Genomic DNA, 17,772 nt, shown 5'->3' with positions numbered 1-17,772 from the left:
GCTAAAATGCAGCTCCTTAAAATGCCTTTTTGTTTGTTTTAAAGCTCATCTGCTCTATATATTTGTTTCATAACCTCCTCATTGAATATGAGGTATGTGTTTAACTTTACTCAAACACTAAAAGTTCTTCACTGATTTAATTAAGAGCAATTAAGGAGAGCAAATTTTACACAATTGATAAGTCCTCTGGATATTAACACAACTTCAAATATCTGTTCAAGTAGCACATAACACCTGATAAGACTACAAAAGCATACAACACTGTGTTACTATATTTCTATGAAACAAAAGTGTAAGAAAATTAATAGAAATTAGCAGGTTCTTCCTCTATAATATGACAGTTGTCCTTCATGTTTTAGTCTTTGAATATGGTTGCAAACAGAAGTTACTCAAATTAAGGCCTAACACTGATAACATCATATGACAAAACTTTTCCTTCAGAACACCTTCATTCCAACTTCATTTACATCTGCTTTTTTTAACTTGGGTCTGTGAATACAATTTATTTAAGTAATTATCAGGGTTTACAGTATTTTTGCTCCTCATAAAAGAAAAACTTTGTACCTTATGGCAACAGTGTAATACACCACCACTAAAATGTATAAGATTAAACCGCACTCTCTACTGCACACCATGAAAGCAACAAAGGCAAATAAACATCACTTATTCCTTTATAAACCCAAAATTAAGCTTTTGAAGATGCATTCTTCTGCTGTCACTGGGCAACTGAAAGATTCTTGTGCCACAAACATTCAAGATGGAGAACTAACAGCACCTCATGGACAGGAGGTCACGATGACAGGGAACAAGCAGAGCTTGAAAACCCCTCTAGAAACAGCTTTAACAGCTCGGGCTGTGGGCTGGGAAAACCGAGCCCGGCAGGAGAGCCCCCAGGCCCTGAGGGCAGGTCCCCACAGCGACAGGCCCTGCGGGGAGCCTCTGGCCTCCCGCCCGGCCCTGGGGAAAGCTGACGGAGGGTCTGTGACCCCCTCAGAAATGCACTCGTTCGCCCGCCAACTGCTGTGCCTCAGCGTGCGGCGACAAAAAGAGAGCACCACCGGGCCTACCAGCTAACAGCGGATGACAGGAGGCGCTCCCAACGCACGGAGAAAAGGGGCTGCAACTCCCAGCCCCGACGGAAAACTGAGTACCGAACCATCCCATCTGCCCCGCTTCGCCGGGCGTCCTAAGCAACCGCGGCCGGTTTACCTTAGCGACGCCCCGCCCCGCCGGCAGCACCCGTTGCTGCGCGACAAGTGGAGTTGACGGCCGCCGAGCGGCTGCTGCGTGCCCCCGGCTCGGCCCGTACCCTGCTGGGCCAGGCCATGGCCGAGTCTCCGGAGGAGCCCTCGCCGCAGGCTGTCCCGCAGCCACATGAACCAGGTTACGGTCTTTATCAGCCAGGATACAGTCCGTATGATGATCAGATACCCGATCCCACAGAGCAAATGCTGGCAATTCAGAATGCAAAAGCCTTTTTACTGAAGAGCAGCACAACATCTGGCCTGAACTTGTAAGTCTGAAAGAGAGACTCAACCGAAAGGGGTAGGAAGTATGAGTGGATAGAAAAGTAGTGTTGGTAAAAGGGCAAAGGGTTTTATGTTAAGAAGGCGAGGGATAGCAGGGGATATATATAGAATGGACTATAAATGCAATAATTCCTACTATGTGACACTTCTGTGTATTCAGCATCTTTCAGAATCAAAATTCCTAAGAGAATTTGTAGAGTTCAAAGGTTTTGATTAAGGCAAATTTAAATTCAGCTTCAGCTCCAGAGGCAGGTGCAGTATATACCAAAAATGGAAGATGGGACTACTATTATATTATAGTCAGGCCAGTTTCAAGTCTAATTTCCCATAATGCTCCATGTTCCCCTTTCATCTGACTATTCCAACAACTTCCCCAAAGCTCCAGGTGATTAGCTTCTACTTTCAATCTTAAAAATAAAATATTCTAAGACTTTTGTAGGCTGATAATATTTACATTTATATGACAGATATGATCATCTTGCTAATATGCTAACAAAGATCCTGGATGAACAGCCCACAAATGCAGTAGACATAATTGAGAATATCAGCAGGGATGTGAAGTTGACTCAGTTTCAGAAAAAAATGGACACTCTTCGAGATGAACATGAAATTCTTCCAACATTTGAAGCTGCAGAAAAGCGTAAAGCTTTGTTCCTCAAGGCAAACGAAGGAGAAGAAGAAATAGAAGAAGAGGAGATAGTGAGTTATTATCAGAGAAAAATACATACCATATATGCCAGGGAATGGATGGGAGGACGGCGGGAAGGGAAGGAAGTTGTGGTCTCCTTTGTAGTATTGCCTTTCACAGTTGTATACATAACTGCAGCCACAGTACCATGTACCCTCTTCATAGCTGAGTTGGTCCCATGTCTAAGTGTGAAGAAGAAAACCCATCTGGTTACTTAGTTGGGTCTTCTTCCTGTAGTAAGTCTAATTCCCTGAACCTTTAAAACCATAGATGTTCTAGAGAGGATGAACAGAAAGTAAAGTTTACAATATCTCCCACATGCCAGTTCAGCATGGAATATTGCATCTAATTTCTTTACCTAAAGTGACCATAATTCTGGTACTCCGGTTTGAGAATATTGTGCACAGCTGCTACTGTAAAATAGAGAATGGAGAATTTTGTGATCATTCCAGCTCCAGCTGTGATTCCAGTCTGTCCTTCTCCAACTAAAAAAGAAATAATATGGTTATAATGAAGAACTACTAGAACTGAAAAGCCACTTCTTACAACAGGGGATTTTTCAGTATGCAGTTGCTTATATGCAGAAGCATTTGTATACAATAAAAAATTCGTTCTTAAAAAAACCAAGGGAAACTAATCAACAAAATGTTGATTTTTCACATGAAGTTACCAGTATATATTCAAATGAACTGCCATTGCAGAATACAAATATTAACAACAGCAGAGACAGTCTTTCATCTTTTCTGTAGCCTATTACTTATTTCACAGTAAGCTTATACAATGGTAAAAATGGAACATGTAGGGCATTTCAGAAAGGAATTCTGAATTTTTCATACTCTGGTCTATCTTGCTTTGGTGTAAGAAACCTGGAAAGGCTGAAGAAATTGCATACGGAGCTAACTTTACTTCTTCCAAATTTGAAGACTTCTACTTGTTCTAGTGAACAACTTCTACTATCTTTGTGCGATACGATCACCTACCCACATGAAATGACAGAAGGGTGAGAAAGTGAATGGAAATAATGAAATCATTATTGGCCTAGTTTTGCTTCTACTGAAGACAGCTGGAATCTTATAATGGGCCTTTGTAAGAGCAAGCAGGTGCCAGTATTTTAAAAAATGAAAACCGTATGTCAAGGTTTTCAAAAGAACAACATGCACTCCAGAGAAATATTGCTGGTCTGGTGTCTAAATATATAAAATATGTATTATATTTTCCCCAAATGAATCTGTGACAAACACAAGGAAAAACAGTAACACTGTTTGCAGGCATCAAGACCTCTTACATAGCTGACATGCTGCAGCACTGAAGTCCTTTGCAGATCCTGTGTAAGAATTCTTACTTTCCTTATTTTGCAGCAATTAGAAATTTGAAATTTGAAATCTTGTATTCTAAAAGCTGAAGCTCCTCTGTGTTCTCTTTTTTACCTTTAAAATGGCATTTCAGGCTGTTTTTTTTAAATTATAGTGGAAGATGTAGTGAATGAATGTCTGTGAACTACCTTAAGAGAATAAGTGGCACTACAGGAAAGTGAAGTGTAACATTCAATGGATAACCTGTTGATTTTTCAAATAGATAACTATACTATTCTTCAGCTCTAACTCCAGATCTTCTTTCCCAGGGAGAGACAAGTCTACCTAACGTGATGGAAACAGCCTTTTATTTTGAACAGGCTGGAATAGGCTTGAGCAAAGATGAATCCTATCACATATTCCTTGCCCTTAAAAAACTAATTAGTGTTCAGCCAGTGCCCCAGACCTGCCGCTTCTGGGGCAAAATTTTGGGTCTGGAGATGAACTATATTATAGCTGAAGTACAGTATGGTGAGGGGGCAGACGAGGAGGAAACAGAAGAGGAAGAAGCTATTGAGGAAGAAGAGAAAGGTATGACTGAGCTCGAAGATGAAGAGGAGGAAAAAGAAAAAGATGAACCACCAAAGTCCACATATATGCCTCCACCTACCATCCCAAAAGAAGAAAATGGAACTGGGGCTAATAAATATGTCTATTTTGTCTGTAATGAGCCAGGCAATCCATGGGTGAAGTTGCCTCCAGTGACACCAGCCCAGATTGTCTGTGCCAGGAAAATCAAGAAGTTCTTCACTGGTAGGCTGGATGCTCCCATTGTGAGCTTTCCTCCTTTCCCTGGAAATGAGGCCAATTACCTGCGTGCACAGATAGCTCGGATCTCAGCAGGAACCCAGATCTCTCCAATTGGATTTTACCAGTTTTCAGAGGAGGAAGGAGATGAAGAGGAGGAAGGAGGAAGAGATACATATGAAGAAAACCCTGATTATCAGCCTATTCCTGTGGCTGAAATGGTGGATTCTCTCTCCAGCTGGGTACACCATGTACAGAGTATTCTAATGCAGGTATGTTCAGGAATAGCTCATTCACACTGAGGTGCTCATAGGGTTTCAGAATGTAAACACATTCCTCACCTGCACATTTGAACTATTCACCAGAAATGGTACTGGACTAAATATTTTTTAAAAGAAAGTACCTTTGATGTAGTATATAACATGTTGCACATATTTACATTTAGCATACATTTTTATGTATATATACTTAGGAACCTTCTAGGTGTGTTCCTGAGATCAAAATCTACCTTTAGATAACAGTATGGAATTAAGCTTTGATAGATAACAATAATTTCCGGTGATCTATATTAGGTTTTCTCTTTTGAAGTCCTTACTTGACAAAAATGTTTTAAATTGTCTTTTCTTGAGTAGGATGCTAAAATGCAGGTAGTTTATGATTGTATGCTAAATGGAACTTATTTGATGTTTTCTTTTGGTTTATTTTTCATTGCTTGCTTTCTGCTGTGAAACATGCAAATGAAAAAGCTTAAAAGTTTGTTGATATCAGGCTAGTGCTGGAAAGAGGTATTACTAATTTGATTACCATTGCTAGGTAAATTGCTGGCCAGTCTACCAATTCAAGAATGCTAGTGTGAAATAACAGCAAATAGTAGGAAAGAAGGTTTAAAATTATTACCAGAAAAACAATAGTTGTAAAAGAAAAAAAAAATACATGCATTAGAATCTTAATATAACATTTTATGTTCCTCTGACTGGTAGCTCGATAACAAGGCAAATTTTAAAAAGAAGTGTCAAAGTCCTTAAGTTAAGCCTCTTAGTTTGCAATAACTGGTAATGTAGCAGGATATAAACCAAACGGGCAAGAAACTGAAGACTACAAAATAGCAAAAACCTGATGACAAGTATAAGGTCATTCTGCAATAGTGAACATGAATGAGGGAGGAATGAGGGATATAGGGAACACTGCCAAGAGTATACAATATTCTGCTAACAATATACCAGTGTTGGAATATATATATTTCTTTTCTTCTCCCCCTCCCTTAACTATGAGTGCCTGTGTCTGAGCCTATTGTTTTAACTGGCTTGCATTCTTTCAGTGATTGATATATGTATTTATTATTTTTCCATATCAATTATAGGGTCGCTGTGTTTGGATTAATCCTTTACAAAAATCAGAGGAAGAAGAAGTAGAAGAAGAAGAGGAGGAGAAAGCAGATGAGCTGGATGACATAGAGCAAGAAATAGGACCACCTCTTCTCACTCCAATCTCTGAAGATGAAGGTATTCTTCATGGAATATGAAGTTTTTGATGGAGAGCCACTAGAAATGTTGTCATTTAGGTAGTAAATATTTGAATTTACAGGACTGACACTTCATGGAGAAATACAGTTTGCCCCTGGAGGCTAAGCACATTCTTTTACAAAATTGATTAAAAGCAAAATGGCTATCAGTATTGACATTAAAGCCAAAATAATTGGGTTTACTAGTTAACAATCTGGTTGTGAATAAAGAGAACAAGTACTCCAGACTTGTCAAGCTACTGTGAGTTCAAGACATTGAATACATTCAGCTCTTTTTCCATCATATTTTTAGGTGAAAAAGTGTGTATGCATGTGTAAATAAATATATATGTACACATGTGTGTAGATACACAAATAAGAATTTAGATCCTGTAGCACATTACTGCAGCAAATCATGGAAATACGGAAAGCTGAGTATTAGATTACACCAACAGTAAATTATTTTCTTACTCTCCATTTGTTGATCAAGGTGTAATATAATTTATCCCTAAGTTATGAAAAAGTCATTGACAAAAGACTGCTACTGAATTTCAGAAGCATGATCTTTTCTATACGTTGGTCTATTATCATTCCTGTGCTACCTACCCATACATTCAAAGAGCCTGTTTCTATACAGCACCTACGTTTATTGTTTCAGGCTTCTAGCTCTTCTAACATGCAACTTAATATAACCATTGCTTGAATTCTGTAAAAGTCTGGTAGCTCAGTCTTAAATATTTTGTAGAGGCATCAATTTATTCATAGACTGTGTGTGTTTGGCTGCCTCCAGGAATTCAAAACATCCCCGCTTGGACAGGTCAGACTTCTACAAACCTGATCCCAGAATATGCTGTTGCAGTCCTCCAGTCTAACCGATGGCCTGGAGCATATGCCTTTGTGTCTGGCAAGTGAGTAGCTACTTGATATGGTCACAACACAGACTGTATATACTAAACATAGACACCTGTCTAATGAAGCCAAAGCTACTTTATTATTAATTCATTGACTAAATCCTAAGTATTCCAGAGACTGGTGGGGAAGGCAACTTAAATATGCACAGCAACAGTGAATATGTGTTTAAGATTCAACTGAATAATTGTTGGAAGGCTAGGATGAAGTTAATGGATGTAAGTGTCCAGCTAGCATTTGGGCACAGCCCTCGATTCAAAACCTTATACTTGAGTGTCTGGTACTTTTTACAAAAACAGCTACATTCTGTGGTTGTAATGTTTGCCTGTGGTGCAGTCATGACCTCCACATACTTTTAAATGGGTGCTGGAGCTGTTGTCAGGAACACTGCTATGTTACCAATGTGGAGTTGTGCAGTACAGCAAAGTGATATACAGCCTTCATCATTTTAGCATTTACAGATTTTTAAGCGAAAGACGTATTAATCAACAGTCTCAGCAGTTAAAAAGAGGTGCTGTCTTTTAAACACTCCTGTTACAGAATAGGCACCAGGGTGACTTTTTGCAGAGCATGGAAGTCTGACAATACCTCCACTGATGTTTTGTCAGGGGTAGAATGTGGGACCTTTAACTTTTCTTTCTCAGGAAATTCGATAACATCTACTTTGGCTGGGGTCACAAATACAGTCCAGAGAACCACAATCCCACCCTACCACCACCAGTGCAAGCAGAATACAGCAGTGGGCCAGAAATCACGGAGACAAGTGACCCCACTCTGGAAGAGGAACTGGCTTTCAAGGCGGCACAGGAAGCAGCCTTAGCTGCAGCTGAGGAAGAGGAGGAGGAGGAAGAAGCTGAGGACGATGAAGAGGAGGACGAGGATGATTAAGATACGGGAGGGAAACATTTATTTTTTAACAGTTTAAACACGAATAGTAATTTCATAAATTAGTCATTAATTAGTTGATGCTAAAAGACATGCAGTTGCAGCGTATTCTGTATTCTGGAGGCTCACCCTTGCAGCCACCTCCCCCTTGATCTGACTTTAACCAAAAAAAGAAATAAACTTAATTTCCCAACAGTGTCACTTATACGTGTGAACCCGGATTATTTAAATTCAGTAAACAGCGTATTAATCAACCGGCGGACACAACGCACCAACGCACCAAAGCACGACCCACTCCCGCCCTGGCCGCCGCCACCACCTCAGGCCGCCCTGCGGGGGGAAGTGTTTCCCCACGCCCTCCCTCGGAAGCTGTTGGCTGTGGTACGCTCCGCCGCCGCGTCTGTCCGGTGTGGGCCAATAGGAAGCGCTGCGATAGAGGTTTAAACTCTGTGCGGCGGTTAAGTGGCTTCGTTACTTCACCGAGTGCCGGCAGTCGGGAGGCGAGTGGTTGCTTCATTGTCGTTCCACAAGAGGTCCCGGGGATGGCGGACGAGGGAGCTGTGACGGTCTGTGTGCGTGTGCGGCCGCTTATCGCTAGGTGAGGCCTCGTTCGGACGGTAGGGCTGTACCTGATCCCTGGCCTGAGGGGAGGCTGTAGTGCTGCACGCGGCCTCCATGTCCCTCGGATTCCCCCCGCGTTGCGTCCCTCGCCTTCAGCAGGGCTCCCGGGAGTGCCGCTGCAGCCTTGCGAAAAGGGGAGGTGGGGGCGAAGTGTGGTGTCCGTCCCGGCGAAGGAATGGGAACGCCAGAACAAGCAGGGCTGTCGGAGCTTTGGGTGGGCGGTGCTCGCAGAAAGGCGGTGCACCCGCCGTGTAGGATCAGAGCCCTCAGGTAACGGGGTATTTCTTTGTTTTAGGGAAAATGCCTTAGAAGATAAAGTGTCACTCCACTGGAAAAGCGAAAATAATACTATTTCAGAAGTGAATGGGACAAAAGTATTCAGTTATGGTAAGAATATGAAAGCAGTTACTTTGGTGTTTACATGGACTTTTGTTACTGTGCTACTTGAATGTATTGACCAAGTTTAATGATGCTGGCTTTTTGCAATGTCCATCAACTTTTTTTATTTCACAATTTTAAAGAAGTGCCATCTGGGCAAGTAGGATTTCTGGTTTTGTCAGTGCCAGGAACATGCTTTTAAAGGCAGCTTCCTGATGGATATGACCTCCATCTTGGTTCGTGCTGTAGAGTGGCTTTGGAACACATGAGCTATATTCTTTTCATATGAATTCCAGTTACAAATGGACTAGACTAGGGCTAGTCCAGAGCATTTAGGGAGAAAGGCCTTTGGGACCCCAGCCTGTAAAAGTGTGGATGCTAGATTGTCATTACTACCTCACTTTGAGTTTCTTCCTACTGATCTACTCTACCCTTCATCAGGGACTATAGTGATAGAACAAGGGGTAATGGGTTTAAACTTCAACAGGGGAAGTTCAGGTTAGATGCAAGAAAGAAGTTCTTTACTATGAGGGTTGTGAGGCACTGGAATGGGTTGCCCAAAGAAGCGGTAAATGCTCCATCCCTGGCAGTATTCAAGGCCAGGTTGGACAGAACCTTGGGTGACAGGATCTAGTGTGAGGCATCGCTGCCTGTGTCGGGGGGTTGGAACTAGATGAACTTAAGGTCCTTTCCACCCCAAACCATTCTATGAATGTAGCCACTGCAAGGATTTTTCCCAAAATACATATTTAATAAAATCATGCTCCAGGCTAGGAGTTTAACAATTAGCCTGTCTTGTCAGGCTTACAATTCTCAAAGATAAACTAGCTGTAACATGTTTTTAGGATTAAATGGGATGGCTATTTAACTGTGTCCATAATTTTTAAGTTTTTTTTTTACTTGTCCATCATATATTTTTTGGTTCCAAGTTTAATATTTTTTTAAGGAAAAAAAAAAAAGCCTGCATTAGAAGTGTTACAGTTTATGTTTGAGTCCTCCTGTAAACAGTCTGATGCCTATTTATTGAATCTGAAGTCAGCAATACTAAGTAAGATGGCAGCTTGGTTTTGACTTGCAATATGGTGTATTCATATTTTTGGTTTTTTGTTTTGTGGGGTTTTTTTTTTAAGATCGTGTGTTTCACTCAAGTGACAGCACTGAGAAGTTATATGAAGGCGTAGCTGTTCCAATTATACAGTCAGCTGTGCAAGGGTATAATGGTAAGTTTTAAAACTGTGTTCAATTCCTTTTTTTTAATATATTTCATGGTTAATTAGTTAAATTTAATCATCTGTTCTAGGCACAATTTTTGCTTATGGACAGACAGCTTCAGGGAAGACATATACAATGATGGGAAATGAAGATTCTATAGGCATTATCCCTAAGGCAATTCGACATGTTTTCAAAGTTATCTGTGAGGTGAGCAATTCCATTACATTGAAGTGGCTGAAAGGGCTAGTAATATTTGTAATGGTTATGTAAAAGTTAATTTTAGTAGCAAGGAGCTTGTGAAGGCAATGGATTTACATTGGCCTATATGTTGCGGTTGCTTTGCTAGCCTGGCAAAGATGAATAGTTAAAAAAAAAAAAAAAATGGGACTCTCTTAGTTGAAATCAAATCAGAACATAACTTATCTGGGTTGTTAAACTTGTAAATATGCTAAACTATACTATAAGTCTAAATAGATGCTCACCTGTTAATATGGTAGACAAGGTAATGTGAATCTTTATTTAGTCTATTTTAAAACTTACAAAAAATTAACAATATTAAAGACTTCCAGTGGGAAGAATATGGCACTAAATTTACTTATATCGGGTTTTCAAAAGAATGATAGGCTAGTTGCTCAATGCTAATAGGAAGCAAGTAGAAGGTATGAGATAAAAGTGATTTCCAAAACATCACCTGCAGAGCACTTGTTATCAGTTGAGTGAAATTGTCATTGCTCCTTTAAGGAGGTGCAGAGTACTTTGTGAGAGTGGGGAGTTGTCTATAAAACCAACTAAAGGCAAGAAAATTTTCCATGATGGTGTAGTCCTTGAGCCTGTTGTGCAGCCTTTCCTGGCCCCAGTATGCTCTAGCAGAGAAGCAGGGGAAGAAGCAGCAGCAAAGGAAATATGAGCAAGCAGAAAGAGAAGATGTCATGGTTTAAGCCCAGCTGATAACTCAGAACCATGCAGCTGCCTGCTTACTCCCCACCTTCCTCCACTCTCCTGGACAGATGGGGAGGGGAACTAAAGGAATGTAAATCCCATGGGTTGAGATAAGAACAGTCCGGTAACTAAAGTATAATACAAGACCACTACTGTCACTAATAATAATAATTATGAGGAAAATAACAAGGGGAGAGAATATAAACCTAAAAAGGGAAGGAAAATATCCAACAATAAACACAAGTGATGCACAATGCAATTGCTCACCACCCACTGATCGATAATCAGCCTGACCCAAGCAGCAATCTGCCCTTCCTGGTGACTCCCCCCAGTTTATATACAGGACATGATGTCCTGTGGTATGGAATACCCCTTTGGCTTGTTTGCGTCAGGTGTCCTGTCTCTGCTTCCTCCTGTCCTCTTGTGCCCCTCCTCACTGGCATAGCATAAGAGTCTGAAAAGTCCTTGATCGGGATAACCATTACTTAACACACCAGTGTTTTAGCTGTTGCTATCAGCATTGTTTTTGGACTAAAGATGGAACACAGCACTGCACCAGCTACTAAGAAGAAAAGTAACTGTTACAGCTGCACCCAGGACAAAAGTCTAGGTATACATAAAGGAAAGAGCCTAAGCAGAACGAAATTAGATATGGAAAGGACATCTAAGCAGGACAACTGTCACCCTTCTGGTAGAGCAGTTACATTTTATAATCTACAAAATGTGATATACCATTTATCCAGCTGGAAAGAGGTGGAATGGAATAAAACTGATCTTGTATTGCTAGATGCTAATGTGCATGTGGAATGATATCCAAACGTACACCTTCAAGGTGCATTAAAGCTGATTGTTACTTAGCCCTTTCTTTTTTTTTTTTTTTTTTTTAATTCTTTATTTTTTCTTTTAACATCAGATTCCAGATAGAGAATTCTTGCTAAGGGTTTCTTACATGGAAATCTACAATGAAACCATTACAGATTTGCTTTGTGATAAAAGGAAAAAGAAGCCTCTGGGAATTCGTGAGGATGTCAGTGTAAGTGCATATAATGTAGTAAAAGTACTATATCTGCTTGGAGTAAAAGTATTTAAAAAAAAAAAAAAAAAAAAAACAAAACCTTCAGAGGTGTGTAGTTGAAAACTTGTCTGTGTCAGATTGTGTAATTGTTATCTTCAGAATTAGCAGGACGCTTGATTTAGTAGAACAACAGTGAATTTGGGCTTGCTGTTCTTGGTTTCTGTATAACTGTTTGCAAAAGTAGACTTAATCCGTAAAGTTTTCTAGGATAGTATATTATAAAATCACAGAATGGTTTGGGGTGGAAAGGACCTTAAGGTCATTTAGTTCAAACCCCCGTGACACAGGCAGCGATGCCTCACACTAGACCCTGTCACCTAAGGCTCTGTCCAACCTGGCCTTGAACACTGCCAATGATGGAGCATTTACCACTTCTTTGGGCAACCTGTGCCAGTGTCTCACCACCCTCACAGTAAAGAACTTCTTCCTGTAGCAAATTATAAAAACCGGTGGTTTGGGGAGGCAGGGAGTGTTTTGGCTTTGGGGATTTTTAGGTCTTCCAATGTCCTGAATGATTAATGCTTTTGGAACTTGGAAGAAAGGAGATTTTTCAGTTGTATGATTATGGCCTTATAACATTTGTTGAGGAAACTTACTCCTGGGTTCCCTCAGAAAATGACCAGAAGGGTATTTCTCTTAGGAGTTTTATGTTTAGGAAACTTTCTAGATCTTTGTTTGATTCTTGTCCCTAAAGAGACTAAAGTTTTGATAAAGGTGTAAACTTGCCCTATCCCTAGTGACCAGAGCAAAAAGACATTCAACTAATAATGCTTCCTTAAAAGGAAGCAAAATGAAATAAACATAGTAATTGCTGGTAATCTTAATATATTGAAGAGAGGTTTAGAGTTCAGTGGAATTTATTACTGTGTTTTTTCTTAAGAGGAATACATATGTAGAAGATCTCATTGAAGAGGTGGTGGTTGCCCCAGAACAAGTAATGGAATGGATCAGAAAAGGAGAAAGTAAGTTGCTTAGCCAATGGCAGCTGATACCTTATAAAAGCATTGATGAACTGAGTATATCTAGAATCATAGGGTATCTCTTTGAGATTATATTCAGAGATCATTGTTGTCAGATAGTTTTGGAATTGTGCTTTTTGTCTGTTATCTCCAGTTTATCAGAAGGCAAGCAGAAATATTCTGTTACTTTTTGACAGAAAATCGCCATTATGGAGAAACAAAAATGAATGAACACAGCAGCCGTTCTCACACTATCTTCAGAATGGTAAAAACTGTTTCATTATTAGGAGGGGTGTTAATATTTTTCAAGTGGCTTAAATTTTATTGCATGATCATCTTCTAGATCATCGAAAGCAGAGAACGAAGTGACCTTGCAAATGCAAACTGTGATGGAGCAGTGATGGTATCCCACTTGGTAAGCAGTAATCCAAGAAGTTATTTAATGGGCATTAAGTTATTAAGTAGGCAATTTACCATTGCTGCTTTTCTGAGAAAATAATGTTGCTTTATAATGACATTACAAGTGCGCTTTGTTGTTAACTTTAAGTGGACATTTTTTAAGTAGAAATCATGTTTTTGATTTGTATAAAGGGAGGCTCCTGGGGTGTTATCTAGAGGCTATGTTCCCACCAAAGGGAATTGTGATATGGGAATAGTTCCTAGACAATTTGTGCTGGAAAGAGGGATGTTATGCCTTTCCCAGAAGCATAAGGAGCTGTTGTCAGAGTGCTTTTGTGTTTTTGTTAAATACAGCTCCTGACCATTGACAAGCCCAGTGAAAGAACCTGTAAAGTGGGTAACCTTAAAGTTTCTTTTCTCCTCAGACTTAGTGGCAAAAAGAACATATGGCCTAGAGCTGCAGTGGCCAGAAGATTAATTTTGGGTTTGAGGGTTTTTTTGGTTTGGTTTTGGTTTTTTGTTGTTGTTTTTTTTTTTTTTCCAAAAGTAGCCCCACTTAGCACTAATCTCTTTGGTGGATTTGAATCATAGGATTATGCTGTATTACTGATATATGAAATAGCCTAAACTGGGAGGAGTACGCTGCTTATCTCTGGAGTGTTTTGGTTTCTGAAGCCTTCTCTATACAGTTTCCTTGATTCTTAAGGAAGCCAAATCATCTGGAGGAATGAAATCAAAATGAAAGCATTTGAGCTTGCTAGAATCTGCATGAGCACTCTTATTTAGCATTGGGAATAGCATTAAGTCAATCACGTGTTGTAGAAAGAACTTTCTGTTCTGGCTTCATGGCTCTGGGATCTGAATGTAAACACTGCTCATGCAGTATCTCAGCAATTTACTGCCCATTTCTGTTTGTTTTTTCTCACTGCAGTGCATGGGATCTGTTCTTCTTACACCATGCTCTGCTCTGTGTCTCTGTTCCAACTGACTTTATAGTAACCTCTACTAACAGCAGAGAGAGAGGTTGGAGGTTTTTTGGCATTTTTGATCTGTTGCTGTTTGGTTGAGTTAGTATAGGATTTTACCTTTCTGAAACAGAAACCAATTAAAGTGAGGAGTACATGCTCAGGCAAATCATTGTGGGATGTTATAAAGATCTAGTTGACTTCGAACCAGATTTTGGAGGCATTTCCTCTGGTATTGAATTTTTTCCTTTCCTTATCTCCACAATGACAGGCAAGGAGAGATGTGCAGCTGATTCAGGACAGGGTGCTAGATAATCATTTCTAGTCTTTCTTTCCCATGAAAGGTTGAACCAGAGGATCTGTGATTCTATGAAGCTTTCTATGGCTTGAGTATGTAATTAACTCTTCTGTATCGAGCAACTGTATTTATCTTTTTGTCACTGAGAGTAGGGGGAATTGCACTGCAAGATTGGAAAACTGTCAGGTATAATAGAATTCATACAAACTCATTCCATGTCCTTACATACCTTGAAAGTACTGGTTGGTATGTGTTTAGTAGCTATGGATTGCTTCCAGTAATGACAGGCCTCTTGCTTTTTTCTAAGTGTAACTTCAGTTTTTTAAATTCTTAACCAAGATTTACAGTTAAGAGCATCTAAAACTAAATTGCCTCAGAATTAACCTGTGAAATACTTATTGAATTTGCAGAATTTGGTAGATCTGGCAGGCAGTGAAAGAGCTAGTCAAACAGGATCTGAAGGTGAGTGTTAAATGAGGCTCTTCCAAAGACCTCTTCTGTTTACCCTTGTGAGCTTAACTGTTAACAATGACAGCATAAAGCTGCACAAAAATGCATCAGAAGAAAGTGATCTGAGAGAACACAAGTTAATATTCTCTTACAAGAAATAATTAACCCAAAAGTTGTATCTAAGGCTGGTTTGTTTTATTTACACATGTTAATACAGGCATTTGCAAAACTTAAACAGGAAACAAAATTTAAGTTCTTTATGGTACTTACTACACAAAAAGTATTAACGTTTGGTAAAGATTGCTGTCTTATTTGGATGCATTTCAGCTATTATAAAGGATTTGATACTAGCTGCTTTTGGGCCATAGTGCATTGTGGCACTTGAGATTTAGCACTTGGGATAACCCTTTTAAGCATAACAGCGCAAAAGCTTGACAGGTTGAAAACGTATCTTTTAAATTAATAAAGTATTAAAAAAACCTGTTGTGTGATACCTAGGTGTCCGACTGAAAGAAGGCTGCAATATAAACCGGAGCTTGTTCATTCTGGGCCAGGTTATCAAAAAACTTTGTGATGACCCTTCTGGGTAAGCACTTCTGTTTGTATACCTGTTTTAATGTAAGTCACTAATGAAATGAGAAATTAAAATCCGATATGTGTAATCCTTATGTATGCAGGTAATTATTTCAAATAACCCATTACCTCTAGAAAAGATAATTACTGTGTTTCTTTCTATCCAAAAATATTCTTTTTTTTTTTTTTTTCCTCTCTTTCATCAGCTTCATAAATTACAGAGACAGCAAGTTGACTCGAATTCTGCAGAACTCCCTTGGAGGAAATGCAAAGACGGTCATTATTTGTACAATTACTCCTGTTTCTTTTGATGAAACTCTCAGTACTCTTCAGGTAAAACTTATCACCTCTAGCGTTATTCAGACACAAGGGTTCGTTGTAGACAAGTTGAACAGGTGGAAGATGTAATCTGCTGGATTGTAGACACTCGAATCTTCTAAAGGTCCCCGGTGGACTTGGAACTTGAAATGTTTGTTTTGTATACAGCATCTTTTCCTAGTTGTCATCTTGTGCTAGGTTGTCTAACAGAGCTTTCTGGCGGTTGGTATTTCTTCCTGGCAGGAGATAATCTGTTTTCTCATTCGCTTTTTCCAAACATAGTTAGAACTGCAGGTCTTTGCTAACACAAGATTTTAGGCAGATCCTACAGGAAAGGACATATACAATTACCTACAGTAGTTGACTTATTCATGAATCCTTTAGGTAGGATTGTCTGTCTTTTTTATGGTCTTTTGAGCTTTTTATTAGATAAAAAGCTTTGTATATTTTTGCTTAAATGTTAGGCTTCACTTTTTAGGTATTAATGTCAAGCAAAGGCAACTTTTTTTTTTTCAAAGCTTAGAATAAATGAAAAAAGGAAATGTAAATATTTAATATTATATCCATTAATATAAGGAAGTGTCCTTTTTATATGTGTCTCTTTATTAGAGAAACTGCCCCCTTAATTCTATTGGGAAATGTGAGACAGAGTAAGTCTTTTAACTGTTGCCCATAATATCCCTCCAGTTTGCCAATACGGCCAAAAGAATGAAGAATACTCCCAAAGTCAATGAAGTGCTTAATGATGATGCCCTCCTGAAGAGATATCGCAAAGAAATTCTGGATTTGAAAAAGCAGCTGGAGGAAGTATGTAATAAACATACTAAAATTAGTCTGTCCTTGGTACTGATAGCTATTTTGAAACATTCTATTTTAAAACTAAACCAGTGTTACACTTGGAGTGATGGGTAAACTGTTTTGAGTTGTATCTGTCATTTCAATTTAGAGAATAGAAATTGAAAAAGCGATGTGAAGTTTAGAACAACTGATGATGAAAGTCAACGTATGTGTATGAAAGCTAACACTGAATGAGAACTAATTAAATTGCTTGCTTTCTGTAGGTTAATATGTTTAAGAAATAGAAGTGTCGTGCCTTATAGCACGCTTTAATATTGCCACAGATCAAAAGGAATAATTAATTGCAATATAAGAAGTTACTGTATGTCGAAGATTCCAACTTAATTTGTATTTTTTCCTGTTTCTGATGTTTAGCTTCAATTTGAGTTGCAGGATGTTGCAACTGTGTAACATCATGGGCAAAGCAGATGTCATGCACAGACACAACTGTTATTTATAAAATCAGCAATAGTAACTTCCCACCAAACAGTGCTCTCATGTGGTCATCTTTTGCAAAAATCTGTGTAGTTGAGGAGCGATCTTGCAAATATTGTTAGAGCATAGATCATAAAAGATGAAGGAAAATCACAATTCTGAATGTACTGGTTTGGTGAATTAAATTGTCAAAATATTATTACAAATTGTCAAATAATTACAGATTTAAAAATAGCCGTAGAAAAAGTTTAAGGAAAAATAACTTGCCTTTTATGCCACAAATGAGTTCTTCTTAAAAATAAGCTTGCACCTATAAGTTTACTGTCTTTTGTACTCAAGCATTCTCCTCATTACCTACTATCTCATAAGAGTTTGGGAAATCCCATGTGACTTTTGAATTACCCTATTGTAAGCTCAAAGTAAAAATAACCTGGCTACTGTAATGTAGTTCCTTTACAACAGAATAGACTTTCCGTCCTTCAAATTTGAAGATAACAGTAAACTACTCTAATGCATATGTTATTTTACAATTGAATGATAGTTCTCTAGCTTTAGGCTTCTGGCCCCATGAGAAGGTTATTTTAAGCTATGTTGCACTTGAAAGAATTGGGTTGTTGGCTTTTTTTTTTGGTTGTTGTTTTTCTTTTTTTTTTTTGTCCTTAGAAAATCTGAGGCTGTAGTGTTTTGGGAAGTTTGACCTCT

The 17,772-nt window shown here is 39.0% G+C and overlaps 2 protein-coding genes across 2 annotated transcripts in view; both read left to right on the top strand.

The window, feature by feature from the left end:
* Nucleotides 1–1,325: 1,325 nt before the first annotated feature.
* Nucleotides 1,326–7,614, top strand: RSPH4A (radial spoke head component 4A; the record flags this gene model as incomplete). Its single annotated transcript, XM_080637918.1, has 6 exons — nt 1,326–1,513; nt 1,997–2,228; nt 3,839–4,588; nt 5,677–5,818; nt 6,608–6,725; nt 7,371–7,614. The coding sequence occupies 6 exons, from the start codon at nt 1,326–1,328 to the stop codon at nt 7,612–7,614; spliced, it is 1,674 nt and encodes a 557-aa protein (XP_080494044.1).
* Nucleotides 7,615–8,153: 539 nt separating this feature from the next.
* The window catches only part of CENPE (centromere protein E), a gene marked incomplete at both ends in the record, with an annotated part of 36,842 nt that continues 27,223 nt past the window's right edge, over nt 8,154–17,772 (top strand). The window contains 12 exons of the mRNA XM_080624364.1: nt 8,154–8,209; nt 8,528–8,619; nt 9,741–9,830; nt 9,911–10,029; nt 11,675–11,794; nt 12,717–12,798; nt 12,993–13,060; nt 13,139–13,210; nt 14,868–14,919; nt 15,406–15,493; nt 15,687–15,813; nt 16,486–16,605. Coding sequence (XP_080480490.1) covers nt 8,154–8,209; nt 8,528–8,619; nt 9,741–9,830; nt 9,911–10,029; nt 11,675–11,794; nt 12,717–12,798; nt 12,993–13,060; nt 13,139–13,210; nt 14,868–14,919; nt 15,406–15,493; nt 15,687–15,813; nt 16,486–16,605 — 1,086 coding nt within the window. The remainder of the gene's footprint in view (nt 8,210–8,527; nt 8,620–9,740; nt 9,831–9,910; nt 10,030–11,674; nt 11,795–12,716; nt 12,799–12,992; nt 13,061–13,138; nt 13,211–14,867; nt 14,920–15,405; nt 15,494–15,686; nt 15,814–16,485; nt 16,606–17,772) is intronic.

This window comes from Psittacula echo (assembly GCF_963264785.1).
Source record: "Psittacula echo genome assembly, chromosome: 1".
Taxonomy (NCBI): Eukaryota; Metazoa; Chordata; class Aves; order Psittaciformes; family Psittacidae; genus Psittacula; species Psittacula echo.
Note: the sequence above shows the minus strand (reverse complement) of the source record. Positions and strands in the feature narration are given on the sequence as shown.